Source organism: Anarrhichthys ocellatus, unplaced genomic scaffold (genome assembly GCF_004355925.1).
Source record: "Anarrhichthys ocellatus isolate YVR2014 unplaced genomic scaffold, GSC_Weel_1.0 scaffold25, whole genome shotgun sequence".
Taxonomy (NCBI): Eukaryota; Metazoa; Chordata; class Actinopteri; order Perciformes; family Anarhichadidae; genus Anarrhichthys; species Anarrhichthys ocellatus.
Window position 1 is genome coordinate 678928 of NW_022280055.1, and position 27000 is coordinate 705927.

The 27000-nt window shown below is 44.1% G+C and overlaps 1 protein-coding gene across 14 annotated transcripts in view; it reads right to left on the reverse strand.

Moving 5' to 3' along the window:
• The window catches only part of gphnb (gephyrin b), an 81927-nt gene that overhangs the window by 52645 nt on the left and 2282 nt on the right, over window positions 1–27000 (reverse strand). For all 14 annotated transcript variants that reach the window (XM_031861779.1, XM_031861790.1, XM_031861783.1 and 11 more), the window contains exon 2: window positions 4888–4966. In XM_031861779.1, coding sequence (XP_031717639.1) covers window positions 4888–4966 — 79 coding nt within the window. The remainder of the gene's footprint in view (window positions 1–4887; window positions 4967–27000) is intronic.

Consider the following 27000-nt stretch of genomic DNA (forward strand, 5'->3'; position numbering starts at 1 on the left):
AGAGAGAGAGAGAGAGAGAGAGAGAGAGAGAGAGAGAGAGAGAGAGAAAGAGGCACGGAGTGGAAAGAGTGAGGAAGAGGAGGGATAGACTGTCAGGGGCACACTTAACAAGAGAGAGGAAAAGTGTGTGTGCATGTATGTGTGCATGTGAGCCAGCTGCAAATCTCTGTGGTTGTGGGACACTTCCAAGATAAGACCCATCTGCCAGGGTGATTTCATTAATAATACAAGCTCTTTGTACAGGGCACTCAATCTCACTCTCTCTTTCTTCCTCTTGCACTTCTTACATACACACTCGGCCCAGGGAGGAGAGGATCCTCCACACTCCCAGTAGGAGCATTGCAGCCGAGTTGTTGGTTCGTCCATATGTAGCAAAGCTCTCAAGGGGTCACCTCTCAACATGTTAGCTGATAGAGAGAAGGATGTAGGAGGAGGAGGAGGAGTGGACTAGCCCACCTCCTCAAACCCCTACCGTGATGAGAGCTCTGAGTGCTCAGCAAGGGGTTCCACTCTCATGACTCCACTCACAGCCACTGAACAACACGCACACTGCCTCAGAAACACACACACACGTACACACTTTCAAATATTCTGCAGACCACTCCACCCCACAAGCGTTCTATTTATTTACAGAATAAATGTCATCCTGGTTCAGATCTGCCATTGCTGACAGTCTCTCTCCCATTCCATTCTCTCTTTCTAAACCATTGTGGCTACTCCACATATCCAACTGACTTCATATATCTATTCAAACAGCAAAGTTAACGTCTGTGGCGGAACAAGCACTGCTTGTATGTGTAAACGACACATTTGCCCAGGTGGAGCCTCAGATTCATTGAGACTTTACTGTCACACAACTGAGTCACATATTGATCACAAATATGTTTGCGACAACAAAATTGATCCAAGTAAAAATGTATCATATATTATGATGCTTATTGGCACTGGGTCTCTGGCAGTACAGGTTTGTGTGTGTGTGTATGTGTGTGTGTGTGTGTCCTGACTGAAATTGAGCCCACTGTCCCCCATCTGATTGACTCCTGGCTAGTCTTAGCCGTGACAATTTGTAAAATTGACAAAGGTTGTTACAACACAAGTCGCTGAAGGGCAGAGAGTTGGTTTAACAGCCCGGGAGGAAAACTCACTCAGCCTTCAACATATAAACATAAACACCTACACACACACACACACACACACACACACGCACACACATACGCACACACACACACGCTCACATTGGAAAGGTAAAGATGCATACAAAAAACTAATACACACACAAGGATACCCACATGTACACACACACCCACCCCTAACTTATTTGTGTGTCCTTGAGTCCGAGTATAATTTGTTTCACCCCCCTCTGCTTCTCTCTCTCTCTCTCTCTCTCTCTCTCTCTCTCTCTCTCTCTCTCTCTTTCTTTGCCACATATCATTTTTCTCTCCACCTGACACACCTCTGGATACTCCTGAATGCCAAACTGGGCAGACTGATTGATTGCATGTGCCAGCGTGTGTAAGTTTGTGTGCCTGTGATTATAGTTTATGTTATGTGTCCTGCTGTGACCCCTCCCTCCCTTCTCCCACTCTCTCTCTCTCTCTCTCTCTCTCTCTCTGTCTCTGTCTATGTATCTCTGTCACAGCAGGGTGGCACATTGAGGGCACAGCGTTCCGGCTGGTCAACCTGACAGAGCCGCTGACTCGTGGTGCGGCGTGGATTAACATGGCATGGAGGATCTCAGGCCGGAGGAGGTCAGCCAGAGCCCGTCTGCATCAGCTACCATCACCGCAACACAGCAAGGCAGACATGGACACTTACACTGACTGCCTGTCTGAATGTCCAATTCAAGTGTTTAACAGCACCCTGTTTAATCCAAGATCAACTCTCTCAGTTAACTCGTATACAACACCTTCATCCAAAGTGCCTTCCAGAGCCTTTAACTCTGCATCCACACTGAGCTATACCAGCAACTATCACTGGAAGTCCATCCATTTCCCAAAGATAACACCGTTGCCACCAAGCATTACATCCATAAACTTGTCAACCAAAATAAATTGGCCGCAACTGAACCTTTTATCAACTGTGAACAAATGTTTTCTCCATCAGGAGAGTGCAAAATTGATGATAAGTTGATTTTAGCCAGAGGAAACAACAAGAGTTCTCTATAACTATTATAGTGGCGGCATTAAAATGGAATCCAGAGGCTCTTAGTATGCCACCAGTGCAGTCCTTGCCTTGATTTGTATCCAAATATTAAATTATGTTAATTCACTTCTTATATTTCTTCAATTTGGAACTCATGAATCCTAACGAGGGTGGAGATTAGAATATGTCACACCACCCTGTCCCTTCAAAATGACGTTCCCATGAAACTAAACTGCATTCTCAAATATGTTTAGAGAGAAACATTATTTCTCTCCCGGATTACCGTCAAACACTGGATTAACATTGTAAATTGAAACAAAAGAAAATGCAACAAAATAACTATGTTATATTTAGGTAACAAAACTACTTGGTTAGGTTAAGTAAAAACGCATTAAAGATGATTCGTCAAAAACAAACTCAATATGTTTCCCTTGTTCCCCATAATTTATTTTCCAAGAGACATTTTAGCTGCACGACAAAACAGTGACATAGACTACATCCAAATGTTTGTATTTTACCTTGTGAGTGATAATGTCTTCTAACATTCACTCAAACCAGATTATTTTTCATTAAAAATACCCCAAATAAAATACGGCTTACGTGTCTTTTGTTGCACTCTTGCTAGGAAACTTAACTCTTGCAAAACACTTTTAATACGAGAGCTTCTTAAGGATGGTGCTCCTAGAAATCTGGGGTGGGTGTACAAAGTGAAGCAGTTTTACGCCAAAGTAAATTCATCATGTCTCGTAAACATTGAATCTTGTTTCCTGGAATGTTTAGTATGAATATTTTGTGACTTTGCAGATACTTGCATTAAACACGTTCCTTATTCTGGGTAGCGCGATGTAAAGCAAACTACACAAGCACAACTACATGTGTGTAAAAAAAGCATCGTAATAATGTTTCTCACAAGCTTTAAAAATTACTTAAAATCAATGCTGGTCTGTTGGGATCTTAAAGGTTTTACGTGAGATGACCTTACAGAATACACAACTGTAAAAAAAAACCTGACAAGAAACACATACATGGATTAATACACACGAAAAAACCCCAAATACAAAACAACTCCAAATCCTCCCTCCAGCATACTGTACAAATAAGCATGCGGTGGATAATCACTCTCTGGCGCTCTGTCTAGCGTGACGCACATGACATGGCACAAGCCTCCTCACACTCCCTCGCTGTGTCACACAGACTTGACACATACATATTACACATCAGCCTCAAAATAAACATACCGTAAAAGGACATGACAAGCATGGATCAAGTCCAGGGTCCCATAGCGGGGGGAAACTGGTGACACTCGGAGTGATATTGACTGGTGTGATATTGTGACAGAGGAGCAGGGGAGCTACAGCAAATCAATGGCTGTATGGAGAATGACTCGGTTGTCTAGAGAAGCGTGTCTGAGGTTGCATGTCAAAGGGCACAGTTGGTAGCGTTGCAGTCACAGGCTGAAGCGGCATTTCGAAAAGCAACGTGTGATATTTGCAGCGATATAAAAGCTCGAGCTCGATTATAAATCTTAGAGACATCAAATCGGACATAAAACACTACCTCGTGTCTTTCTGCTGTGGGGGAAATATTCAGTAGAAGCAGTAGACCAGATTATATGGGCATTATACTTCTGGCCACTACACCGTGGGATGCTATGTGTAATAAGTGCTTTTGGTGAATAGCTTGCCCTTTGTTATTACATTCCCACTCATAAAACTGGAGACTGTTTACTTTGGTTTAAAGTTAAAGAATTTACAAAAGCGACGCTCGTTGTCACTTCTATGTTTATATATGGTACTCGAGATCGCTCTCTTTTCCGAGACCACATTTTTAGAAGGTCTCATCGCTCAAGCGACCGCATTTTTACTCGCTCTCAGACAAAGACGACTCTGGATTTTATTTCAAGGCCGGTCAAGACCACAACTGCGGGGATATCACTAAATTGCCTGTGCATCGTCTAATTTTACTGTTAACATCGTTACTGTGATTGCTTTGAGGAAACAAACTAAAATTCCCACACACAGACATTTCTCACGTACACTTATCCATACACACGTATAGAGCATATGTGGCAATAAAAGAGGTGAATGGAGAGTAATCTTCACGTGTTTTCTCTGGGTGTTTTATGGAATATGGATCTCAATTTGAGGGGTTTTGCATTTTCCACATTTTATCGTCAGTATGTCATGTAGTGTGGGACTCGCAATGGTCTTGGCTTGGTCTCAATCCAAGGTGCAAAAACAATGTTTTAATGCATTTAGCACAATACCTTTCTCCAGTATTTTAGTTTGTTTTGACATACACTTGAAGTTCAGTTGTGATGGAGATTATTGCTTTCCTACGTGTCACCGATCACATCCCTGTCAATGGAACCAAGTGTTGATTTCACCTCCTTTTAGGTCCTTTGAGCAGATAATGACTTCCTCCAGCTACTGAGAGTCATCCTTAAACAGAAGAGTGCTGCAGCTCTTTTGTTGTTGCCATGCACGCTGGAAATCTCTCTCCATAGGGCGACACCGAGCCCTGGCATGTTGTGTTGAAGAGATATTTTTAGTTTCTTAGTTTCACAAAAAGAAGACAGCTTGCACACACAAGAGCAAACACCCGCAGAGAGCCTGTTTTAAGTGTCGTGGATTTAAGCTTAGTTAAAGGACTCTTGAATAAATGATAGTGTGTATGAAGGCGTTGCCTGATGTTGTCTTTCATCATCTCTGTAGCTGGAGTTGTAATGAAAAGGCCAATACTCACAGGGAGGGATCATGGATGAGATCTTTGAGGTTGACGCCACTGCGATCCTCCGCAAGGTTCCGAAAACAGCTGTCACTCACTGGAAAGACAGAGAGAAACACGAGGAAAGCAAAATTAGCACACAAACTGATAAGCAATCTAAGATGAAATGCAAGGGCTTTAGCACAACTCCATCATTTACCGGGGACAACGATTTGCTGCAGATGATTCTTTCTCATAATTGTGACTAATTACAAGGGAAAAGGTAGCATACTATCCAAAAACTGAAATGCTTTTCTTCCCAAAAAATCCTTCACTCTCCTGGCAGCTAACTCGCTCGCTTTTCAAGACCAAGAATCGCTGTTTTCTAATTTTGTAAACCGTGTAATAGATGGCCACATGTCATTTCTCAAGGTGGGCGACTGAACGGATCATCAGATGAAGAAAATGACGAAAACACACCAAAATGATCTTTCTTCTTGATAAGATGATGAAAACTAGATAAAAAAAAACAAACATCCAAGGCGCTCCGATCGCTCACATCTCTGAATAATTCGGTGCCGTTTCTGTATTCAGTCTTACATTTTGATCCACATTTCGCGCAAGTGAAAATAATCTGTATCCTGGACATATACAGTGCAGCGCTCATCCACTGTGTCTAAATTAGGGAGGATAGGATGTTCTCATTTGTTGCAGCCCCACTTGTCAGTTTCAACTGTGATAAGGCAGGCGAACCTGACTGTATATAAAAAAAATCATGTCTGGTGCAACTGCTACATTGTCTTCTCGTCATGTTGCCAATCAAATATGGCCACAATGTGAATAAAGCACTGACACCACCATCACCCCGCACACTGTTTGATCACACCGAGCCTACGTGAAGTCACACCTTCATCGTCTCCAACCTCTTCCTATAAAAGCACGGCAGCCCCTCGACTGCAGAGCAGGTGCGAGCCACATGAGTCATCCTGGTGATCACGGACGGATAGAGTGACGGATGGAGTGAGACAGTGATAAAGGACGAAGACATGGGGAGAGGAAAATGGGAAAGAGAAATAACAAAGTGAGAGGAGACAGAAAGAGACAGACGATGGAGGATGAAGAGAGGCACAAGGTGTTTTGTGATCTGACAGGGCCAAACGTGAACGGACACGCTCGTGTCTTAAAATAGATTCAAAACTAAGCACCGGAGGGGGGCGAGGATGGTGGCGGTGGTTGTGGTGCAATGGAATTAATCCAAAAACTTGATGTGCTAGTTGTAGACAAGACTGGAAATGCCATGATGTTACTCCAATGAAGTGCCATGATCCATGAACGAGAGGAGGGGGCGGAGGGATGGGGTGAGTGGATGGGTGAAGCAAGAATGGTGTAAAAAAATGGAAGTGCTATGGCAAAGGGGGGGGGGGGGGGGGGGAAGGGGAGGGGGGAAAAAAAGAAGGGGGGGGGGGGGGGGGGGGGGGGGGGGGTGAAGGAAAGGGATGCAACAAACAGAGATGGAGGATGGAGGTATGAGGGTGAAGGATGTCGGTGTGGAAAATGGGAGATTGAGGTGGAGAAGAGTGGATGAAAAGGATGTCGGGTGGAGGGATTTTATTTTAAAGAGGGGGGAAGGGTGATGAGGAGAAAAGCAGTGGTGATGGGGCAGAGCACTGTGGAGACAGAGGTAAACAGAGGGTGCAGGACATTGCTCTGGGCTCTGGCAAATAAATGGGAGAGTGCTGACATTTGCACACCGAGCCAGCTCAGAAGGAGAGAAAGAGAGGGAGAAACAAGAGAGACAGAAAGGCTGCGGGAGGAGAGAAAAAGGGGAGCAAGCACATGGAATACACACCACCCTGGCTTTAGAGGGGCACTGCTGCATAAGTGCATGTGTGTGTGTGTGTTTGTGTGTGTATATGTGTGTGACGAGGGAACTTCCTTCAAGACTGCAGTATTCCTTACACTCTCACACACACACACACACAGAACCCTCCTCAGTCTTTCTCTCCCAGCTACCCCTTGATCTAAAAATAGCCGTTCCACTCTCCTACAAGAGGCAGCAACCATTCTGAACCAATCAACACGCTCTGTCAAAGGCATCGGTACCCACCACCCCTCTATGTGTGTGTGCGTGCGTGTGCACGTGTGTGCGTGTATGTGTGTGCAACAAGGGGAATTCCTGAGTGAAAGTAATAAACCTGCCCCTCCCTGCTGCACCGGTTTAGTAGAAATGATAGGAAAGCGATCCCTTCTACAAAACAATAGCGGGGGAAAAGAGTCAGAAAGCAAGAGGGAGAGAACAGGGGGAAACACAAAAAGGGAGAAGAGGCGCGAGAGTGGAAGAGAGGGAAATCTGGCTGCAGTTGAAACAGGCTTCAAAGGAATATTAATGTGATCCTGTGCAAGAGCTGAAGACAGGGGAAGAGGGAGGGAGGATGGAGGAAGAGGAGTGAGAGGGGAGGACAAAAAGGTGCGCAAGAATTCGTGACGCTCGCTCGCTCCCCACTTCCCGAGCTCCGCCTATACACCTTTCTCCAGGTAATTCTGCAGCTCAGCACATCGCCGGTGTCCTAAAACCTGCACGTAGGAATCACAGCAGACGTCCACTTAGATTTGTTTTCAGCCCGCTGAGAAGTTCAGCGTCACACCACTACAGTCCTACTGCACAGCCAAAGTGAAGACGCAATGCAGTGACCCCTTTAACGGAGGACGCTGTTGACCATGGTACATACAATACACAGCTAGCTAAAAGGCCGATGCTTCTACATGGCTGGACAACCGCTAAAAGACGGACAGACAGTTGTCAGAGCTGAAACTGCTTCTAGACTACCAATATATCATTTTTTTATCAGCTTTTATTTGTGTGTGCCAATTATAATTAGAAAATGTGGCTAAAAACTCCCAAAAAATGCAGTGATTTTAACAAGACTATGCTATTCTATACTTTACTTTACGTGCTTGAGATGGAGAATCTTAATGTCTTAAATACTGTATTTATCCATATGGGCATCTCTGTCATTTAAATTTTTATTTTTTTAATTCAATATCCATTTTCTGGTGCCTATGCCTGTATTGACTCCTATCATCTCATATTTGCCTCCACCTGTGAGTACGCTTGAGTGCAGAAGTGCCTGGATGTCCCCAGGCTACAGCAGTGGGAGGAGAGCAGGAGGCCTGTGCTTCAGAAGCATTAAGCAGGGCAACAGCACTCACACATGGGATATACTGTAGACGTGCACATCCAAACACAAACACTTGCGTATGCTCCTAAAAGGGTTAATTGCTGAACCCTAGCAGAGCAGGAGAGATCAGGACACAAGGGAAGACGTCACGAGACCAAAGAGAACTGATCAAGGAAAAATGTCTCGAGCGAAAATAAATGGAGAAAGAAAGGAAGAATTATTGCTGAAAAGGGAAGACAAAAAATATTTTTATGCGCTGTTTCCCTGTTCATTCAAACTCAAAAATATGCACTGATGAATGCAGGGAAAAAGCTTGAAGTGGTCAAATAAGATAAGTCATACAATCCTGCCAAAACCAAAATGAAACTCACAGCTGTGTTACAGAGAGGTATGCAGCAATGTGTGTACTGGTGGTTCCATTAGCTGTAAGCCAAACACACCATCCATTCGGTTAGCTGGTATAGCAAACACACCAACTGTAATACCCCCCCACTGTGGACGCAGTGGAGCCGATGGGGGAATCGCAGATGCACGAGGTTGGACTGTGGCATCAGAATTAAATTCATCCACTTTATTTGGTAAAATTCCAGTAATTAAAGTAACTAAACTTGCTATGTTTGCCAGCAGGCTAGCCCGTTGTGTGAAACAGGCTCAGGTCATCTCACCTGTTGGCTTATTGTTTCGACTATATTTGAATTTCTACAATATTTCTTTTGAGCTTCTTCAGTCAGTAACATTGTGATAAATGAAAGAAAAACAAACATATCAACCAAACAAATGACAATAGGCAATAGCGAGTAGCAACAGGTGATGCGAGTCTATTACTGTGAATGAGCCAGTTAGTCATGCAAAGACGGTAAAACCACTGAGAGTTCAAGTATGTGAGTATGCAATTTTTATGATACAGATATTTGTTAGCACATTTGCTAGCCTGAGGTATACAGGTTACTAATAAAGAAATAAAACGTACTACACTGGGCTATTGCCATGAGCAGAATTCTTATCAATTCAGATTTTAGTATATGTGACCATGTGTTATTATGGATTTAGACAACACAATGGTGTATCACAATATCTTGATGTATGATTTTCTCACGATATGATTCCATTGAAAGACAATACATTGTGAATTATCGCCTGTACATTACACTATGGGACATTGACGGCACACTTTGTTTAGACACAGTTACTGACTTTTCTGAGCGTACTTACTTTAGTCACCTCCTAGCCGAAAAAAATTGTGTGGAATTATGTGGCAGTTTTGTCTTTTTCTGATGATATACTCTATAGGTGCTGACCATCTGTAATACAATAGCTTTGCTATAGCTAGCAGGCTATGTGCTGTCAGGCTGTTAGCCACTGGCAGAGAGGATTCATGAACTGCTACTATGTTCCACTCAATCATTTCCAGGACATAAAGCAGTCAGCACTCATTATCTCCCTGGAATCCCACACTAATGGGGGTTCCCTTAAAGAAGGTCTTCTCAGACATTCTCTCTTACAGACACACACACACACACACACACACACACACGTACTGTGTGCATGAATACACATATATAGACAAATGTCACACAACAACATCAGCTTCGTACACTATTTTCAGGTATATGGACACACACACACACACACACACACACACACACACACACACACACACGACGACACCTTGCCATGGATCAGCAATTTTACACAACATGAGCTACAAATCGCAGTGCAAGACAGAGCGCCTGACGTTGCTTGAGCCAAAGTCTGCTTCCAGCCCAATTATGACAGTGCTTATCCATCATTATGGCACTATACCCTGCTGCTCTTAAAGGGAATCTGGCTGTCTTGGGTATTCCAGTACTAAGCAAGAAATGGAAATCCAACTGTCAACTTTTCATTAATATGTTTAAACAAGCTTTGCCAGTTAAGATCATCCCTAAAAAGCGCTCATTCATTTTGTTCTAAAACTGCTGAATACGTATGCGCGTGCAGGGAAAAGGGAAAACACCACAAGTGGAAGGAGAGCAGCGCATCGCCTTCCTCGTCTGAACAGCCCACTTGGCGTCTCTATTGTTTCCTGTACTTTATCCGCTAACAGCAGTGCCAATGGCCCTCCAGCCCTGGAGAAGCTACTATGGAGGTCAAACACTGGATTGGGCTGACATCTGCTGGTGGGAGGGACAACACCTCTGCACACCAATAAGCCTCGACCAAAGTGCTATGACCGCTTCCTGTCTCCTATTTCACTGGCTTGTTCTGTGTCAAATGGAAACACTGGGCCCCAGGCCTTGGATTAAATGAGCTTAATGATGAATAGAGGTACGGACCCGCCTCCAGATTGTAATGGGGAGGGGTAGACATCTGACTCGGGGGGGCTTTCAGCACCTTGAGCCAGAAAAGGAGAGGAGAGGCGAGGAGCAGCGGTGCACAAAAACCAGCATCTTCATTCCGTGGCAGGGTAAATTTCCAAATTAATAAAGGCTTCACGGTGCTGGGTAAAATATAGTAACAGCAATAACAGCAGATAACCTAATCTAATATAAGCCCACTGTATCTTAGCAACCTTGTTAATTCTGAGAAGAGCAGTGGGGTAAGCAGCAGAGGCACAGCATCCATCATCAAAGACACACCCAGCAGCAACACACACACACACACACACACATATACACCAATTACTCACAAACTCTCAAACCAACGACACCACGCACATGCACATGCTATCTTACCATTAGCCGCTATCTCAATCACACTGTGATGCACATACACATGTGCAGGGCTACACACTCAGGCACATACACACAGATCCTCAGGCTTACTGTAAGCAGCCGGGAGAATGGAGGGGGTGTGGAGCGGAACAATGGGATCCTAATCGTCGGGCTGCATTTCAAAGCCTCTCCCCTCTACAACACTGTTTCTAGATAAGATTTGAAAATGCTATTTATATCCGCAGGGTAAAGGAGCCAACCAGCAGCTTGATTTTCATTTATTTGAAGTCAGATATAAATTGGGGTGGAGTTACATAATGCAAGGAGTGCGACACTCCACCTGCTACCTCCGAGCCAGCCATTGAAGAACACTACGGAGGGAAACAGCCCTCCAAAAATGCACCGGGCCCACGCTAATACTGCAGCTAATAATTACTCTTTCGGCTTAATAACCATCGTTTGCTACACACCAAAGGATCCCGGCTCATCCGTTTGGGTACAGCAGTGGGCCGATCCGCATCTAAAATCCAAACCTACTCCAGCGTATAGCCCGGCCAAAATCCAGCAACCGTGCTGAGCCAAGGACACAACAACACAGCACAACATGGCCCAGTCCCCCCACGCACCAGATGTGCATAGAAAGAAAGACAGAGAGGGAGAGACAGCTCTGTTCTTCACAGCTGTGTCCCAGGAAGGCAGGCAGGGCCCATCCCAGGCCCCGGCTCCTCAAACTCTCTCCCCCCTCCTTGTCTCCCCGGAGAGGAGAGGCAGATCCATCCCAGGCTGAGTGAAGGAGGAGGAGAGGTGGTAGGATGGAAATTTTGGAGTGGACAGAATTAAGAGAGCAATTCATACTGGAGGAGAGGAGGGGGGGAGTGTTGGGAATACTCCAAAAGCAGATAAAGAGAGTAGTACAATGGGAAATGACTGGTAGGGGGAGGCTTCGAGGAGAGAGAGAGAGATGCAGGGTATAGTTGGAGGGGAATTCATAATTAAAAAACAGCACAAGAGTAAAGGTCACAGATGGACATATCGATGTGAAAAATATAAGAGAGAAACATTTGCACCCAATATTAGCGTGCAGTCTGTATCGTGATGTGTTATCTGGATAATGTTGTCTGATGACGGGCTTTTGGAGTTAGTATTAATAAGTGTTTTCTTTATCTCTAGTCTGCTCACATGGCGGTTGATTAGGTGGAGTTGGCTCTGAGACACACAAGCACACTCTTAGCATAGTATAGACTTTAATGGGCCTTTGGGTCAATATGCGGGAAGTGTGCATGTGACTAGTGCTGAAATTATTAGTCAATTAATTAGTTAGTCAACTGACAGGATATTAATTGACAACAATGTACAATAATTGATTACTCATTTAAGTCAACTAACAAGAAGAAAAATGCCAAACATGCACTGCTTCCTGCTTCACTGACAGCAATTCTGTTTTTTTCAGGACACATTTACACATTTACACCTAAACACAAAACAACCACCACCAGGTTGTTTGACCATGTGCCCACCCACATATGTGCTTTTCTCTGTGTGATATTATTGATAATTGAATATGTTCAGGGTTTGGCCCGGTGGTTGGACAAGACCAGCAATTTAGCACACCACCTCGAGCACTAGGGACACGCTTTGACATTTTATAGACTGAAAACGAATTGATTAATCAAAAAACTATTTGATAGATTAATTGATCATGATTTCAATCAATAATTGAAGTCATAGAAATTGGGAGAACGATTCTGCTGACCCTGAGTGTTCCCCCCAGCTCCAGAGGCCTGCTGCTACTGTCATAAATAAAACATGAGAGGCCAAACCCCAAAACCAGTATACTCAGTCAGCAAGCAATAATACACCACCCTCACAAAACACACCCACGCAATCAACACAGCAATCACTAACAATCAAGGCAGGAAATACTGGTTTCCCTTTCTCAACTTGTCCTCCATGACGCAACGCATGGCAACTATCCACAGTCTGTTTCTCCTGTGAACTCCCCGAATCCAGCCCACTATCGGTCACTTCTCACACCCTGCATCGCACTTACCTGAACCTCTCCTTGTGAAAAGGCAGAGACTGTATCCCCCCCAACAGCCTGCAGCTCTCCATGAAGACCTCTCGTATTGATGTTTTATTAACACGGCCATAAATATTGAAAAGACACTTACTAATGAAGCCACAGAAAAAAGTTCCAGAGACAATTTACAGTGCCAGGGAATACAAGGACCTTGAATACACCGCCCTACACCCCCATTCTGCTTTCCTTCTCCTTCATCTCATTTCCCACGCCATGACTGGAATGCCCCTGCAGCTTTTACACCCCCCCCCCCGACCCCACCCATGCACACACATCATCTTCCCCCTCTATGTTTTTTCTTGTTCAATGAAATCAATGGATTGGAGGGGCTTGACGAGCCGCCACACCCCTTGTGAATATGAATCATAAATCACAGGCTCGGTATAATGAGGCTTGTTTCAAGTGACAACAGGCGTGATGAATGTGTCTGTGGCTCGGTGTGGCATCATCATACAGCTAGGCGGGAGTGTGCACGTAGTGCGTGGAGGCTGTATGTATGGGTGTGTGCATATGGGTGGATGAGGTATCGCAGCTCCCCCCCCCCCCCCCATGTAGCAAGCATGACATTTCGATGGCAGAGAGGACCGACGGCAAGCCAGCTCTTCGTGGCATTTTTTCCAACAGCTGTTTATGCAGACATACACACAAACGTAATGCGCACGGTGGAACACATGAGCTACTTTACATCATAACTATTATGTTGAGAAGCTTAAAATATTGATACGGTATGCATAACAGCTGAGAGACTCTCCTGTATTTAACGTGATGGGATCATTTCTATAGAGAAGGGTCACCAATCGCACAATAATATATACTGATGGTCATGGAGTGGTGTTACAGAGTAAATATTACTCCTAGTCTTTGGCTGAGCACAGACACTAGCTTGCAGAGAGCACATTAACCATAAAACAGAAAAATGATTTTAGTTAACTTTTATTAGTTATAGCTGATATAATGTGCCTAAATCGTGACTAATACAAAGGGTCTGGAAGAGATTTCATAAGTGATTTGTTACGGTCGGAAACATATTGAATCTGCGTCATTTGCTAACCATGCTAACTCATTTCTCAAAATCTGGGACAAATAAAACCCAAACTGTCTGCTAGATACCTCTAGAGATAAGTGTGGAAATAATGTTAGTGTGTAATTTGTGTGAAGCGATCCTTTAATTTGGCCGTTTCATAGAATCCTGCAGCTCAGACAACAACATATGTTGAAGACAACAAGGATGATATCACTTCAGGCTGACAGAAATACAAGTAAATAAATTAATTCGCAACTAACTGGCATATTCATTCCCCCCCCCACCCCCCACCCCAACTCAGCTCCTTTGGTGAGTGTTATCTATGGCTGCTCCATTAGTGAGCCAGGTACCATTCTCTTGTGAGAAGCCAAAATGAGCTTGAGAGCAGCTCTATTGATTTCAATAGAAATGTGCTTACACTGGCATCAATATAGCTGCACATTTCTGATATCTCTCGTTAGAAGCTTCCCCCCCTCTCCCCTTCTGCCTCAACATCCCTCCCCCTCCTCCCCCTCCTCCTTCATCCTTCCAAGCTGCTGATGTAGGGAAACCCAAGGCTGCGCCACGGCTTAGCTGCTCATTCCAGTTTGTATCCTTGGACAAGCTGCGCGAATCTGCATGGAAAACATTCATTCCAAAACATTCATTTCACTTCACTCGATATGACTAAAGATAGAAGGGCCGGAAAGTGGACGGGCTCTGAAATGGATAGCTAACATTAGCAATGGGGCTCTTTATCTGTTGGCTTTTAGGGTTTGTAGTGAAACGTATGTGCTGGGGCCTAATCAGATCAGGTATTGATTGGTCTTCATAGAGGAAGCTTAATGTTCTCTCTGCTTCTCTGTGATCTTTCACTCAAGGGAAAGAAGAGAAGGAAGAACAGAGGCAGAGGGAGGGACAGATAGGTCAAGGGTTACGGTGTGACTGCACTCAGTCATACAGGTCAAGGTTAGGCTGGCAGATGGCCGGACAAAATCAATGGCAGGTTTCTGATCAAAGTTAAGGGTTACACTCATGCTGACCACGGGAATCATTTGATGGTCCACCACCCCAAACCTGAATGGACAAACGCGTCTCAGGAGGTGCGGCTGTCAAGTTGATTGCTGGACGAAGGAGATGCGACCATATTGTAAGTGACACATTGTTCACTAAGTGGAAAGTTAATCTAAACTGCATCTCCACAGGGTTCCCATGAGGCGAGGATGGCAGCCTCATCATCGTCTGGTCCACCGGCTGCCCTCCTCATGACCAGCCCCAGCTCCCTGCCCACAAATCCCATTTCATGCCAGCCACGCTTTCCGAAAAGGCAAGACAAAAGCCCGATCAGCACAGCTGCGGCTTTAGCACATTGTGCCGACAATCATCGTGAAATCAGTGGAACAAACCAAGCAGAACTCTGCAGCACCCACTTCTATGCAGCGGCTCAACAGGCGGCATTAAGCTAAGGGTGCGTCCGGCTGTGGCTTCCTCAAAGAGAAGGAACTTCCAGGTACTGCTTGCTTAAGGTGTGACAACTCCAACAACACCTCCATCAGGTGGCAGTTGAATATATTTATCGAGTGAAAAGAGTGGATTGCCCCATCACACCCCAATACATCCAGCATTACCTCCTCAAAAATGCAAAGTAGGGTTGTCCCGACAAAACAAAGGGGCTTTTGTAGGAAGAATTGCTATGGTATACCAGTATTTTTTTTTTTTTTTGAAATACATGGAGGAAATGAACTCCTTTGGATTAAAGTTAAAATCAACACGTTGAATGTGCTGCCTATGCTTGTTGATGTGTTTGTTAATGTGTGAGTGGGTGGCTGGTAATACACGTGTGTATGTGTGTGTCTGAACCATTCGACTCTCCTTATTTCCCAGGATGCAGAGTTTTACATGCCCACACACACACACACACACACACACACACACACACACACACACACACAGGGAGTGCCCCGGGCCCGGCTGTACTAATGAAGCAGCCTGTAAGCAGCTACCTTCATTACATTCTATCCTCTGGACAGTGTCAGCAATTACATTGCAGCTTCCCACTGTCAGAGCTCACACATGTATACACACACACACACACACACACACACGCACACACACACACACAGTTGGAAGTTTGTCCTTCTCAAGGCTCGTGCTAGCTGAGGTTGATGCAGAGAGGAGTTCCTGCTCTTCTTCTTCTTCTTTGGTGGTGGGTGTCTGACTCAGACTTGGCTGTTTAAATCCCAAACCCCTCCATTCATCTAATTCAGGCCCACCACCATATCAGCACAGCCTCTGTGACGTCTCTCTCTCGCAGCCTCTCTGTATGTTGGAGCAGAAGGAAGCCCGGAGGCGAGGGGGAGCTGCCTAATAGAGTGCTCCACTTGCCATATTTCACACATCTCATCACTTATCCCACTGAGACACACATACATGTACATGTCAGTGCAGGGGAAACCAAGAGGGATGCCCCTGGAGGAGTCAGAGCATTCAGGGGGTTTTCTACTGACTGATTTGACTGTGATGCGGTGTGTAGGAATTCACACCTGTGACCTCGAATTATTAGGCAAATGTTTACGGAGAGAAACAAGTCTCACTGCTACTGACAAAGATATTCTAAATGTACGTGATGATATGTAAATACATTATGATAATCACAAATGCATCTTTCATCCCCCATAGGTGTGCAACTGCTGATTATTTTCATTACCGTTTAATCTGCCGCCGACTATTTCCTTGGTTATCATCATTAATCCGTTCGGGGAGCTCTGGTTGCACATGGGGGTTTGGTGACTGATTGATAAATTATCAAAATAGTTGTAGATACATTTTCCTGTCAATTGACAAATGAAGTAATTGACCAATTGTTTCAGCTTTCTTTTGCACGAATAAATGCCACCCACCTTGAATAAATGCTGTGTATTCCATCTATATCATTTCAACATGTGTTTAGTTCATTAATAAAAAAAAACATTTACAGTTTCTCAATTCCGCAAGCTGACGTGTGAATGTATCCATTGATCTGCATATTATTTCCTCAATTACTCAGTTAATAATTTTGTCAGAAACAGTCATAAATGAGTGCAAAATGCCATATCACAGTTTTCAGGAACACAAGACGGCATGTTCGAATGACTTGTTTTGTCCGACCACAAGTCGAAAACCCAAAGATGTTTACTCAACAATGATATAAGACAAAGAAAAAAGCAGTGTTGCCTAAAAATGTTGTCGTCCAACAAAATAGTTGCTGATAAATTTTCCGTCAGTCAACTTAATATTTGAACTCGTTTTAGGACTCAACTCTGACGTCAGGATTTTCAGCACATTCATGGGGAATTCCATATTGGGTCACTAGTACTGAGACTTAATTTCTCCCCGTAAATCTGCCCCCGCAATAAGAGAAGACAAAATACCAAAGAACCGGTGGGGCAGCGAAGCAGAACAGAGGAAATTAAGTGAGAAACTCCCTGAATCTGTCATGTGCCGAGATAAAAAAAAAAACATCAGTCATGCCTGTTGTAAAACCATAAATGATGCAAAAAGGCAACAAAGCAGTCGAGCCATTCCACGTCATGTCAATCAAACTTGTGTGTGTGTGTGTGTGTGTGTGTGTGTTTGTGTGTGTTGAGCATTTGTGGCTGTGATGTGTGTGCGAGTGTGTGGGCAGGTGTCTATTAACATTTGATTCCCAGGTGCCATGATCTGAAAGGGTTTTGTGGTAGAAACGGAAAATGCATGACGCTGAATTATAGAGGAGGAGAATGGGAGAACACCTTGACCACACACACACACACACACACAATGAGGCTGAGGTCGGCCATCTCACACACACACCTCGTTAGGGAGAAGCTGGCCTCCTCAATTATTCAAATGTACATGCTCCCCGCGTACTGCTCGCTCCCTCACTTTGCCGGGCAGATCGAGTGAGTGGAGGGCAGACAGACAGCGAAAGGTAAAAAATTGAGAAAGGTGGACCGAGAGAGAGAGAGAGAGAGAGAGAGAGAGAGAGAGAGAGAGAGAGGTGAAGAGACGGGGGGACAAAAATAGCATGCGAGAGAAAGGGAGATGGTCTGAGATAAAATGTGATGTATGAGTGGCAAAGAGAGAGCTAATGTGTTATATTTATATCTCAAATCTTGTAACACTCGTCAAACTCGATTTCAATTATCATTGATATGGAATTGATTAGTGAAAGTGATATATAAATGTGAGAGCAAGCCGACGACTGATATAATTACTGTCAATTATGAATGCAATCGTAACGCTCGCTCCATAGCAACTCTAAACACGGCAGGGGAAAAGCCATTTTAATTGAGAACCATCAAACATAGTGTCGATTTTGGACCCTTTTCCCAAATGTCCTCCCTCCTCTGTGTGTCACCTTTGCATACGTCGCAACAAAAACATTTCTCCCAAATTCAGACGACTGGTTCCCAGAAGCGAGTGTCACCCACATCAATCAAGGCGTCGCACCTCGACGTGGCCGTCTGGTGGGAAGAAGGGGTGGAGGGAAGGAAGGAGAGACTGAAGGGGTTTGAACAAGTAACAAGCCAATGGACACTCTGGCAGCGTGTCAAGAAGGAGTGGAAGGGCTGTTGCCAAGTGCTACACCTCTTCCCAGCGGTGCTTTTAGACCTCCTTGGTAGAGATGCTCGTCTTTGTTCTTATGAATGTCCGATCATAATATGTGGTGTGCGATCGTTCCTAACTTCAAGCTTTTCTATTTGGTGTTATTTGCATGTTTGAAATAAAATTAAAGGGGCTATATATATTTTTTGCAGTCATCCACACCTTTTGGGGAAAAAAACATGTCGTAGCTTCACTTTGACTGGATCTGTTTCTTCTGTCTCTTGTGTTGCAACCCGACCCTCTTCAAACTACACCTCCCTCTCTTTCTCTGTTTGGCAAACAGCAACAAAATGTCGAAATACTGAAAACCTGAGTGATGTTGACATAAATGAAGTTCCCCGTCTCTACTTGCAGTGAGCCAGATTTAATAGCTGCTGTGAAGTTCTGAGAAGTAGTTCCCCAAAAGGACCCGATCTCAGCTCCGGATTCTTGTCACTGCTGACGGCCTCGGAGGGGAGGGCAACTGTTGCTACAGTGTGTTGCCAATGGTGCTTCAAAATCTTAATTTTTTAAGTTATTAAGTTAATAAGTGTGAAAAACCTTTCCAAAGCCGGCTGTTTGGACCAAAAACTGCATTAAGAGTGACATATAATAGCGATACGTCTCAATACGTCTCTTTGATTGTGTTGCAAGATGCTAAATGAAGAGACAAAATCCTCATTCAGGAAAAAAACAAGACGTGTTAGATGAGTACACCGGCAATTAAATAATAAAACAGAGAGTGTTAAAATCAAAGTAGCTCAGGTCGAGATATCCTAACTTTTAGTTGGTAGTGTGAGTCAAGCCCTAGAAAAACTACTCATGCAACTCAATAGTGTGTTTTGTTAGACACCCCCTGCCCGGCATATCCATGTCCTCCTAACTCCAATCCCCCTGTTTGTAACGCAGGCTTTCTGTTGAAGATTTTTAATTTCCATACGTTCTACATACTACGGCTCATTTAGATTTGACGCAAAATGTTGCTGTTTGCGTTCAACTCACCTGTGAACAAAAGTGACTCTTCTCAACTAGGATAGCGTCACCCTGTATCTACGTTTACCATTAACATGTTTGTGATCTGACAGACCAGAAAGACATGGAATCCGACAAACCATCGAAGTATTTGAACAAACAGAGTGACAGAAGGTATGAGGTTTAATGTCAGGATGTCACTAGTACAGCTGTCTACGTTTTGGACGAAGGGATAAATCATTGTTTTATAATATCTATGTCAGACTTTGGATTGCAATAGATCACAAAACTCTTGCTTTGGATTGCAGATCGTTGATGAGCCATATTCACCCCATACTACCATACTATTTAGTATGCCAGAAAAAGATTTTGCATGTCCCCAATACATAGTATGTCACATACAGTATGCCAAAAATACCAAGATGTCCTACTGCAGATGGTTGCATTTTGCAGCGTGCAAGCCAGCATGCTTCTCTGGCTATTCTGACCCACAATCCTCTGCGCAGCGGAAGAAAAACGTTACATTGAGTGAGTCGCCAAGAGAGCACAGACAGATGACAGCCCGATGGCAACGCATTGCCAGAAGCCTGCAATAACAGATGACAGTTTAAGGCACAATGTTATGATCATAACATCCCAATTGTATGCAAACTGCATGCAAGGGTACATACTTTGTAAGGGCAGTATTTACTTAAAGTAAAAAAAAGATGTTTGATTTGGAATGCAGTATCATTTCAAGCACTCCAAAGTCACTGTAAAACAATTCAAAATGTTATCCTTTTACTTTGTTACAGCCATCAGTGGTTATTAAAAGTTGTTATGTATGCTAGGTGTCAAGTGTCGGCTAATAAACAACCTGATGACACAGGAAAAATAATAAAACTAGTTTTATTTCCGAAGTAACAGTGACCAGGTGAAACATCCCGGAATGGAACGTAAGCAGAGGTGGAATGTAACTAAGTACATTTACTACTTCAAGTACAAATTCAAGGCACTTGTACTTTACTTTACTTGAGTATTGCCACTGTATGCCACTATATACTTTTACCCCACTACATGGTCACTACACGTTTTTTCTCATATCCGCCCTGTAGCACGACAAACATATGATGATCTTAGAGAATATGATGCATTGCATGCAACAACCAGATAAACCAAATATAACGTGTATATTAGTTCTTACAATTTGTGCAATGGCACTGCTTAGAATGTGTTCACTGTCACTTCCTTCATGGTTAAAAACACTGTACTGGAGGGACTATTAGCATTGTTAGCATAGCCCCTGCTGTCAATGAGGGGCTCCCTGGGACATCCGCGCCCCGTCAGCCTGTGATAGATGCTGGATACAGGCGAGCTGACCTCCTCCCCTAAGTGAAACATGAGCGAGGTGTACGTTTCAGACACCTATTAGATGACGACTGATAAAGACGTTAGGCGGCGTGGCAGCACACGGGGTAACAATGATGAATCAATTACTTTTTTCCCTTCCTCTCTTTTTTTTTCCTTGTCCCTCTTGCATTCCCCCCCCCCCCATCTGTCCCTCCAGCCCTAATTAACACCTCAAGCCAGGACACGGGATTCAGCGGCAGTGACTCATCAGTTAAAAAGCACCACTGTATCTTTTATCTCGATCAGTATCGCCATCACTCAGCGGTTCTCTGCTTGCACAGGTTATCGCCAGGGAGCGACCCAAGCAAAGGAGGGGGGGGACCCATGCGCTGCCTCTCTCCAGAGTGATGTAAAAAAAACCAAAAGGATATTTGAAACATCACAGTTGCAGCAGCGGCAGTGTTAGTAGTAACAGTTATATACCTCACATTTAGAGGGCGTACAACTTGTCAAGAATAAAAGATTTTAAAAATGCACTCCAACAATGTCATCTCTCCCCAAAGGCCAAATTCCAGCCTACTGGTTAATTAATACAATTTATTTTGTGATAGAATTGGAAAGGAGAAAGTTTTCATTGGAAATGGCTTCGCCAGATCAACAACATGCTATTTCTTTAACCTCAATGTTTCTTTTTACTGTCAGCCAACCAGAAACTCATGTTTTGAAGAGGTGTGTTTAAAAAAAACAAAATGTAGAATTTGAAAAAAGTCACACCTTGTTGCCCACTAGTGATACAAATCTGTGACAAGAAGAATATTTTTATGCTCAAGTCCGTTAACACTACTCGGGTTTTGAGTTCTCAGAGCGGCCAAAACGCAGGTGACACACAGAAGGCCTGTGCCTGAATGCAACATGTGTACACTAACTTTCTGGGGGAAGATTCTGCAACATTGGAACAGAAACATTGTACAATTTTCGCTAGCCAACGGTACACAGTATAAATACGTTAATCGTACAAAGCTAACAGCCTAAGTGGACAGCACCAGCAGTCTCATGATCACCGCAGCACGCATGTGTAGAAAACCTCTTTAACAACGTCACATTTCCCAAAAGTAAATATGAATTAGAAGCTTCAAATAAGATTTCAGGATTAGCATTATTTGCATAATGCATAGCAGGACTCCTCTTGCCCAAGTCTCTCTGGCAACAAACTTTTACTTATTAATAGCTTTTGGGATGTCCAGATAATTTCAACTGTCCTGACCTGGGAAGTTGCACATCATAAGAATCTAAGGGTTTGGACATAGCTACCTCACCGCTCATCAAACACTTGCTGGAAGGTGTTACAACTCATTTTTCAGAACACTCTATCCTGTTTATCACCAATATAAAATTAGAAAGCAATAGCTTCAAGCTCTGCATGTCCGATGCCAGTTTTTCTGTCAAAACACGATAAGTGCTGACACTAAAAAGCTCCAGCATCTCTTTTGCTCTTTTGCTTACTCCCAAAAATATCCAGCGCAATCGTCCTCTTTTTTTGGGGAGGGGGCAGGGGAGGGGGGGCTACGCTAGCCTCCTGTGATTATCACCTCAAATGAATGACAGACTGTAACACTGCTTTAGGCCAGGAGGGAGTGGGACCAACTCTCCTACACCTACGCATCCAGTCTGGGAATAGCTTTCTAGGCAGCCCCGATGGAGCTCTTCTCTGGAGAGCTGACAAGAGCCTGGAGCGGAGGAGACTCTGCTCCTTGTCCGCCAAATACAGTCTGTCTGTTGTTCTAGCTTGCATCCCAATTGAAGACTATTTACAGTAAGGGAGGATTATTTCCATAGGCTGAGAGAGAGAGAGAGAGAGAGAGAGAGAGAGCGAGAGAGAGGTGTGTGCAAAAGGGGAGGAGAGTCACTCTCTTCCACATTTCACTCCCCACTACTCGAGGCTGAAAATAATTCCTTTGCAGTGAAGACTTAATTCTCATTCTGTGTCCGTGTCCCTGACCCTGTATTGTCTATTCTGGTCATGTGGTCCGCCTGCCTCACTGCTGTCCACTGTCACAGCTGTGTGTGTGTGTGTGTGTGTGTGTGATGCAGAGACTGAGAAAGTAAGAAAAGGGTCAGCCAGTGTTTTAACCACTGCTACAGTATGAGCCCTGCCCAAAGGAAAGATAAATCCTTGTCTGACATGCAAACAAAGGGCTCCAATATATTTCTAGTCTAACTAACAGTGAACAAAACCATCCAGGTGCTTGCGTCTTCTCCAACAATGCTGCCATTTTGTCTTTATGGCCTTTGGGATAACAATGTAATGAATATTTCTGATTTTACAGTCTATTGAAAGCCAGACAGGTTGATGCAGGCTACATCTATGGAAGTCTGTACAAAATAGTCACTCAAAATTTGGTTGAAAGATGATCTAGAAATAAGGGAATTGAGCGGTAAATAAGAAGCATCACAAGTGTATGCCCAATGTCTGTGTCCCCCCCCCCCCCCCCCCTTTAGCTCCTCTGTTCCAAGAGTATCCCTCTCAAACTAGCATACTGTTGAACAGATGCCCACATATTGTTGCAAGGGAACACCCTAGTAACAGCTTAGAGATGATTCAACCGTAGACAGACACAGAGAGTTGGGTCAAAGCAGGAAAAAGGAGTAAAAGCATGCTATTGGTTAGACACACGCCTGGGGTTCTCTGATTCCCATCCAATCCACATATCTTCATACTGTATCAGTGAACCGAATGTTAACATCTATTTTGTGTTTTTTTGTTCTCCAGTCGTGATGTCAGCTATGTCGGGATATTACGTTTGGCTGTCTCAGCGTCAACAGAGTGGAAAATGGGAAGGAATAATAACGCTGTGAAGGAGTTAGCAAGGACTTCACCAGTATGCATATGGGCTGAGTGGTTGTCAGGCAGTAGATTTAGGCTATGGTCCATTCAAATGAGAAATATCTTTTTCAATTAAATTAAATTAAATGACAATGTTCTTGTATATATATCGTGCCATATCATTTAAAAGCAGCTCGGAGTGCTTTACATAAAATACAAAATACCAAAAAGCGGAAGTCATCCATACACGTAAACAACAAGAAACTTAAAACAAGAAACTCTAATCTAATCTTTCATTCTACATATGTCTAGATCCTGTGGCTTAGTGAGTAAAACACTTGAGCCCTGTCCATTTCAGGGCCTGATTTATAGTCTGAAGGTGTATTTTTGTCATTCCTCAACTGGACAAATGCAGATAACGTGACAGTACAAATACTACAACTGAATTTGAGAGCAGAAGGTTTAATCCGTTTTTTTATATTTCATTTAGAAAGTTAAAGTTCCTGTACTATGGTTCTTGTCAAAGCTAATGTAACACCTATGCAACAGACAAAGAAAGGCCTTCTTGATAACTGGATCGTGTTCAACTTAACATATACGATTGCAGGTAAAGCCAGCAAATAATATTGAATTACCACAGAGCCCTTGTTCACACTATCCCCCTATGTAGACACACAGGTCAGCCAGTTTGAGTCCAACGCATGGACACAATCCCTCAAAAGCTTACCACCAGACAGAAATGGCCAATTGTGTTAGTTGGAATGCACAACTAAGCTGAGAAATTAAACATTTTTCAATGACGTAAAAACTCATACACCATATTTCACTTTGGTGTCCTTTGCAAAAAAGAACAACACACTGAGAATCCATGTTGCATAATTTGTCAACGAACAGAGGCCTACAGTGCAATGCAGCGATAGGACCTACAGTATACTGCACTTAGCGTCTTCTTTATCGAATGGAGCAGCTCTGCCATCAGTGCTCACAACATAAGAAACCCACAGCTGAACCCCTTGCCTTCCCTCGCAGACAGTAGATTGAGTCATTCAGAAACAGACAGCGAGAGGAGATTGCTCCATAAATTGGCAGCCGCCCACGCCATTCAGTGACAGATGACGGCGTCTCCTACTTTTGGTCAAGGTGCTTTGGCACGCTAGGTCGCCTTTGCTGACTTGACTCCTGGTTCTCCAGTGAGCCTCTTTAGCGCCTGAGCTGTTAAGGTGAGCTTGGGACAAACTCCAGAGATTAAATTATGTGGAAAAGCAGATTAAATAGTTATTATCCCATCTGCAGCCAGACAAGTACACACACGAGCAGGCACGCACACATGTTCGCAAACCCACACACACGAGCAAGAATAGCAAAGGGGGAATACACACACACACACACACACACTCAATCAACATTTACCAAAGGATAAATTATTTTCAAAAAATTCACATATGTATTTTGTGGCTGCACAGTTTCCTGTATCTGTTCAACATGTGTGATATCAATATGGATGATTATCAATGTGTATTTTGTCCATAGCATGTGTGGTGTGTCTCACACTAGACATACTGATGTACCAGAAACTCTTCTCTGGCAGATTTCTGGGGCAACCCTTCACCTCTCTAACAGAAAAAAACAAATGCAGACCACATGAGATTAAGGAATGGACCCCCACTCCTGCCAAAATAAAAGCTTCCACTCATTCTGCAGGGAGTCACAGAAATATTCCACTTAACAGAGTGGTTGAGCGAGTGATCTAAATGTGGTTGTTTTGGGAAGCCTGCCTGCCGACGATTCATGTTTTTCTGATAGACATGTACGTTTAGAGAGCCGCCCACACATCGCTGAGCCGCTCTCAGTTGTGACAATCGAGGCTAAAGAAAATAGAATATAGAGGGAGGGGGACAAGGAGAGATTGATACAGAGAGAGAGAGAGAGAGAGAGAGAGAAGAGGTAAATATGTGTGCTGTCTGTTGCGGAGTGAAGCCTTCCTGCCCTGGCTCCTCATTGGAAGCCCGGTGCAGAGTGTGTGTCCACGTCTCTTTGAGGAAGGACTGGAGTTAACCCACACACTCTCAGCAGCCAGCATCAATGGGCTATGGGCTGTAAATCAAGTCACACGTGCAAGAGCATCCGAGGCCCATGCATGGAAGAGTTGCTGAATAATAATAGCGTATGGTCCCCCACATTAGACACATGGCGTTATTACACATTAAAAACAACCGAGTGCCTTTTGCAGGCCTCCCTCTTTCTCTTGTCCAGCAAGCATTTCTCAGTGTGTGATCATGGATCGTATGTATACTGTAGCTGTATTTGGGGCTGGGGTGATAATGCTAAGCTGTGTTTTCCAGCCAGAGCTCAGTATTAGTGCAAGGAAGACAAAGAGCAGAGCAGAGTCACATGCATATGCACATACTGCACATGTTAAGGGCAAACACACCGCACATGCATGTGCACACTCATGTGCGCTTACAAATGCACGAAAGCTCAGCTGGTGTGACATCTGATGTGTGGTGTGACCCAGGTTCTCGTGTGGGTAGAGGGTTTTTGAGAAAAATCAAGAAATGTCTCATTATATTATGAATTCACACTATGCATCAAGTCACACTGGCAAACTAGCACCCCGACAGGAAAGTAATTTATGTCTGGAAACACAATTTATCTTTGGTATGTTTGCACGGGGCTTTGCCTTTCACAAACTTGAGGCCACTTCTTTTACGACCGCATCTCTGAATACACAAATACACATGCATCAAGCAATTAAGGCACACATGATCAGTCGAAGTGAGTGAGTGTGAGGCTGTGTGCCCAGACCCCGAGGCAGGCCCAGGGAGAGAGACACAGGACAATTAAAACTCATGCTCAAACAGGAAGATACACCTACAGCTAGAAACTGGACAATGAGCACTCGTGCATCAAAATACACCAACACGTACAAACAGGTAGGTAGAAAGAAAAAAAGAAAAGAAAACACACACACACACACACACACACACACACACACCTGGTCACGTCAGCTTCAACTCGCCTGTACTGTGTGTCCAGGGTCTAAACAGAGATGTCCCCTGGGCTCTGTCACCTACAGAGGCGTGGGAATAAGTGATGGAGGAGGGTGAGCCAAGGTCTCATCTCCTCTTCGGTGACCTGAATGCAGAGGTGGACGGCTGACCTTTAACCCTCAAAAGAAGGGAGATTGAGCACTGCTCCAAACTCTATTAGCATTCTGCTCACACAGGCCCTACAGAACAGCAAACTAATGGCATGAAGTCTGTGGACGCATAAGACTGAGAGGTGTGGCGACAAAGGTTCTGCGTTGAAAGAGAGATATAACCTGAATATTTGGAGCTTTGCTTCCCCTTAGCAGCACAGCAGGGGACCTTTTGCTGTCAAAATGCATCATCTCACAAAAGCAAACACACACACACACACACACACACACACACACACACACACACACACACACACACACACACACA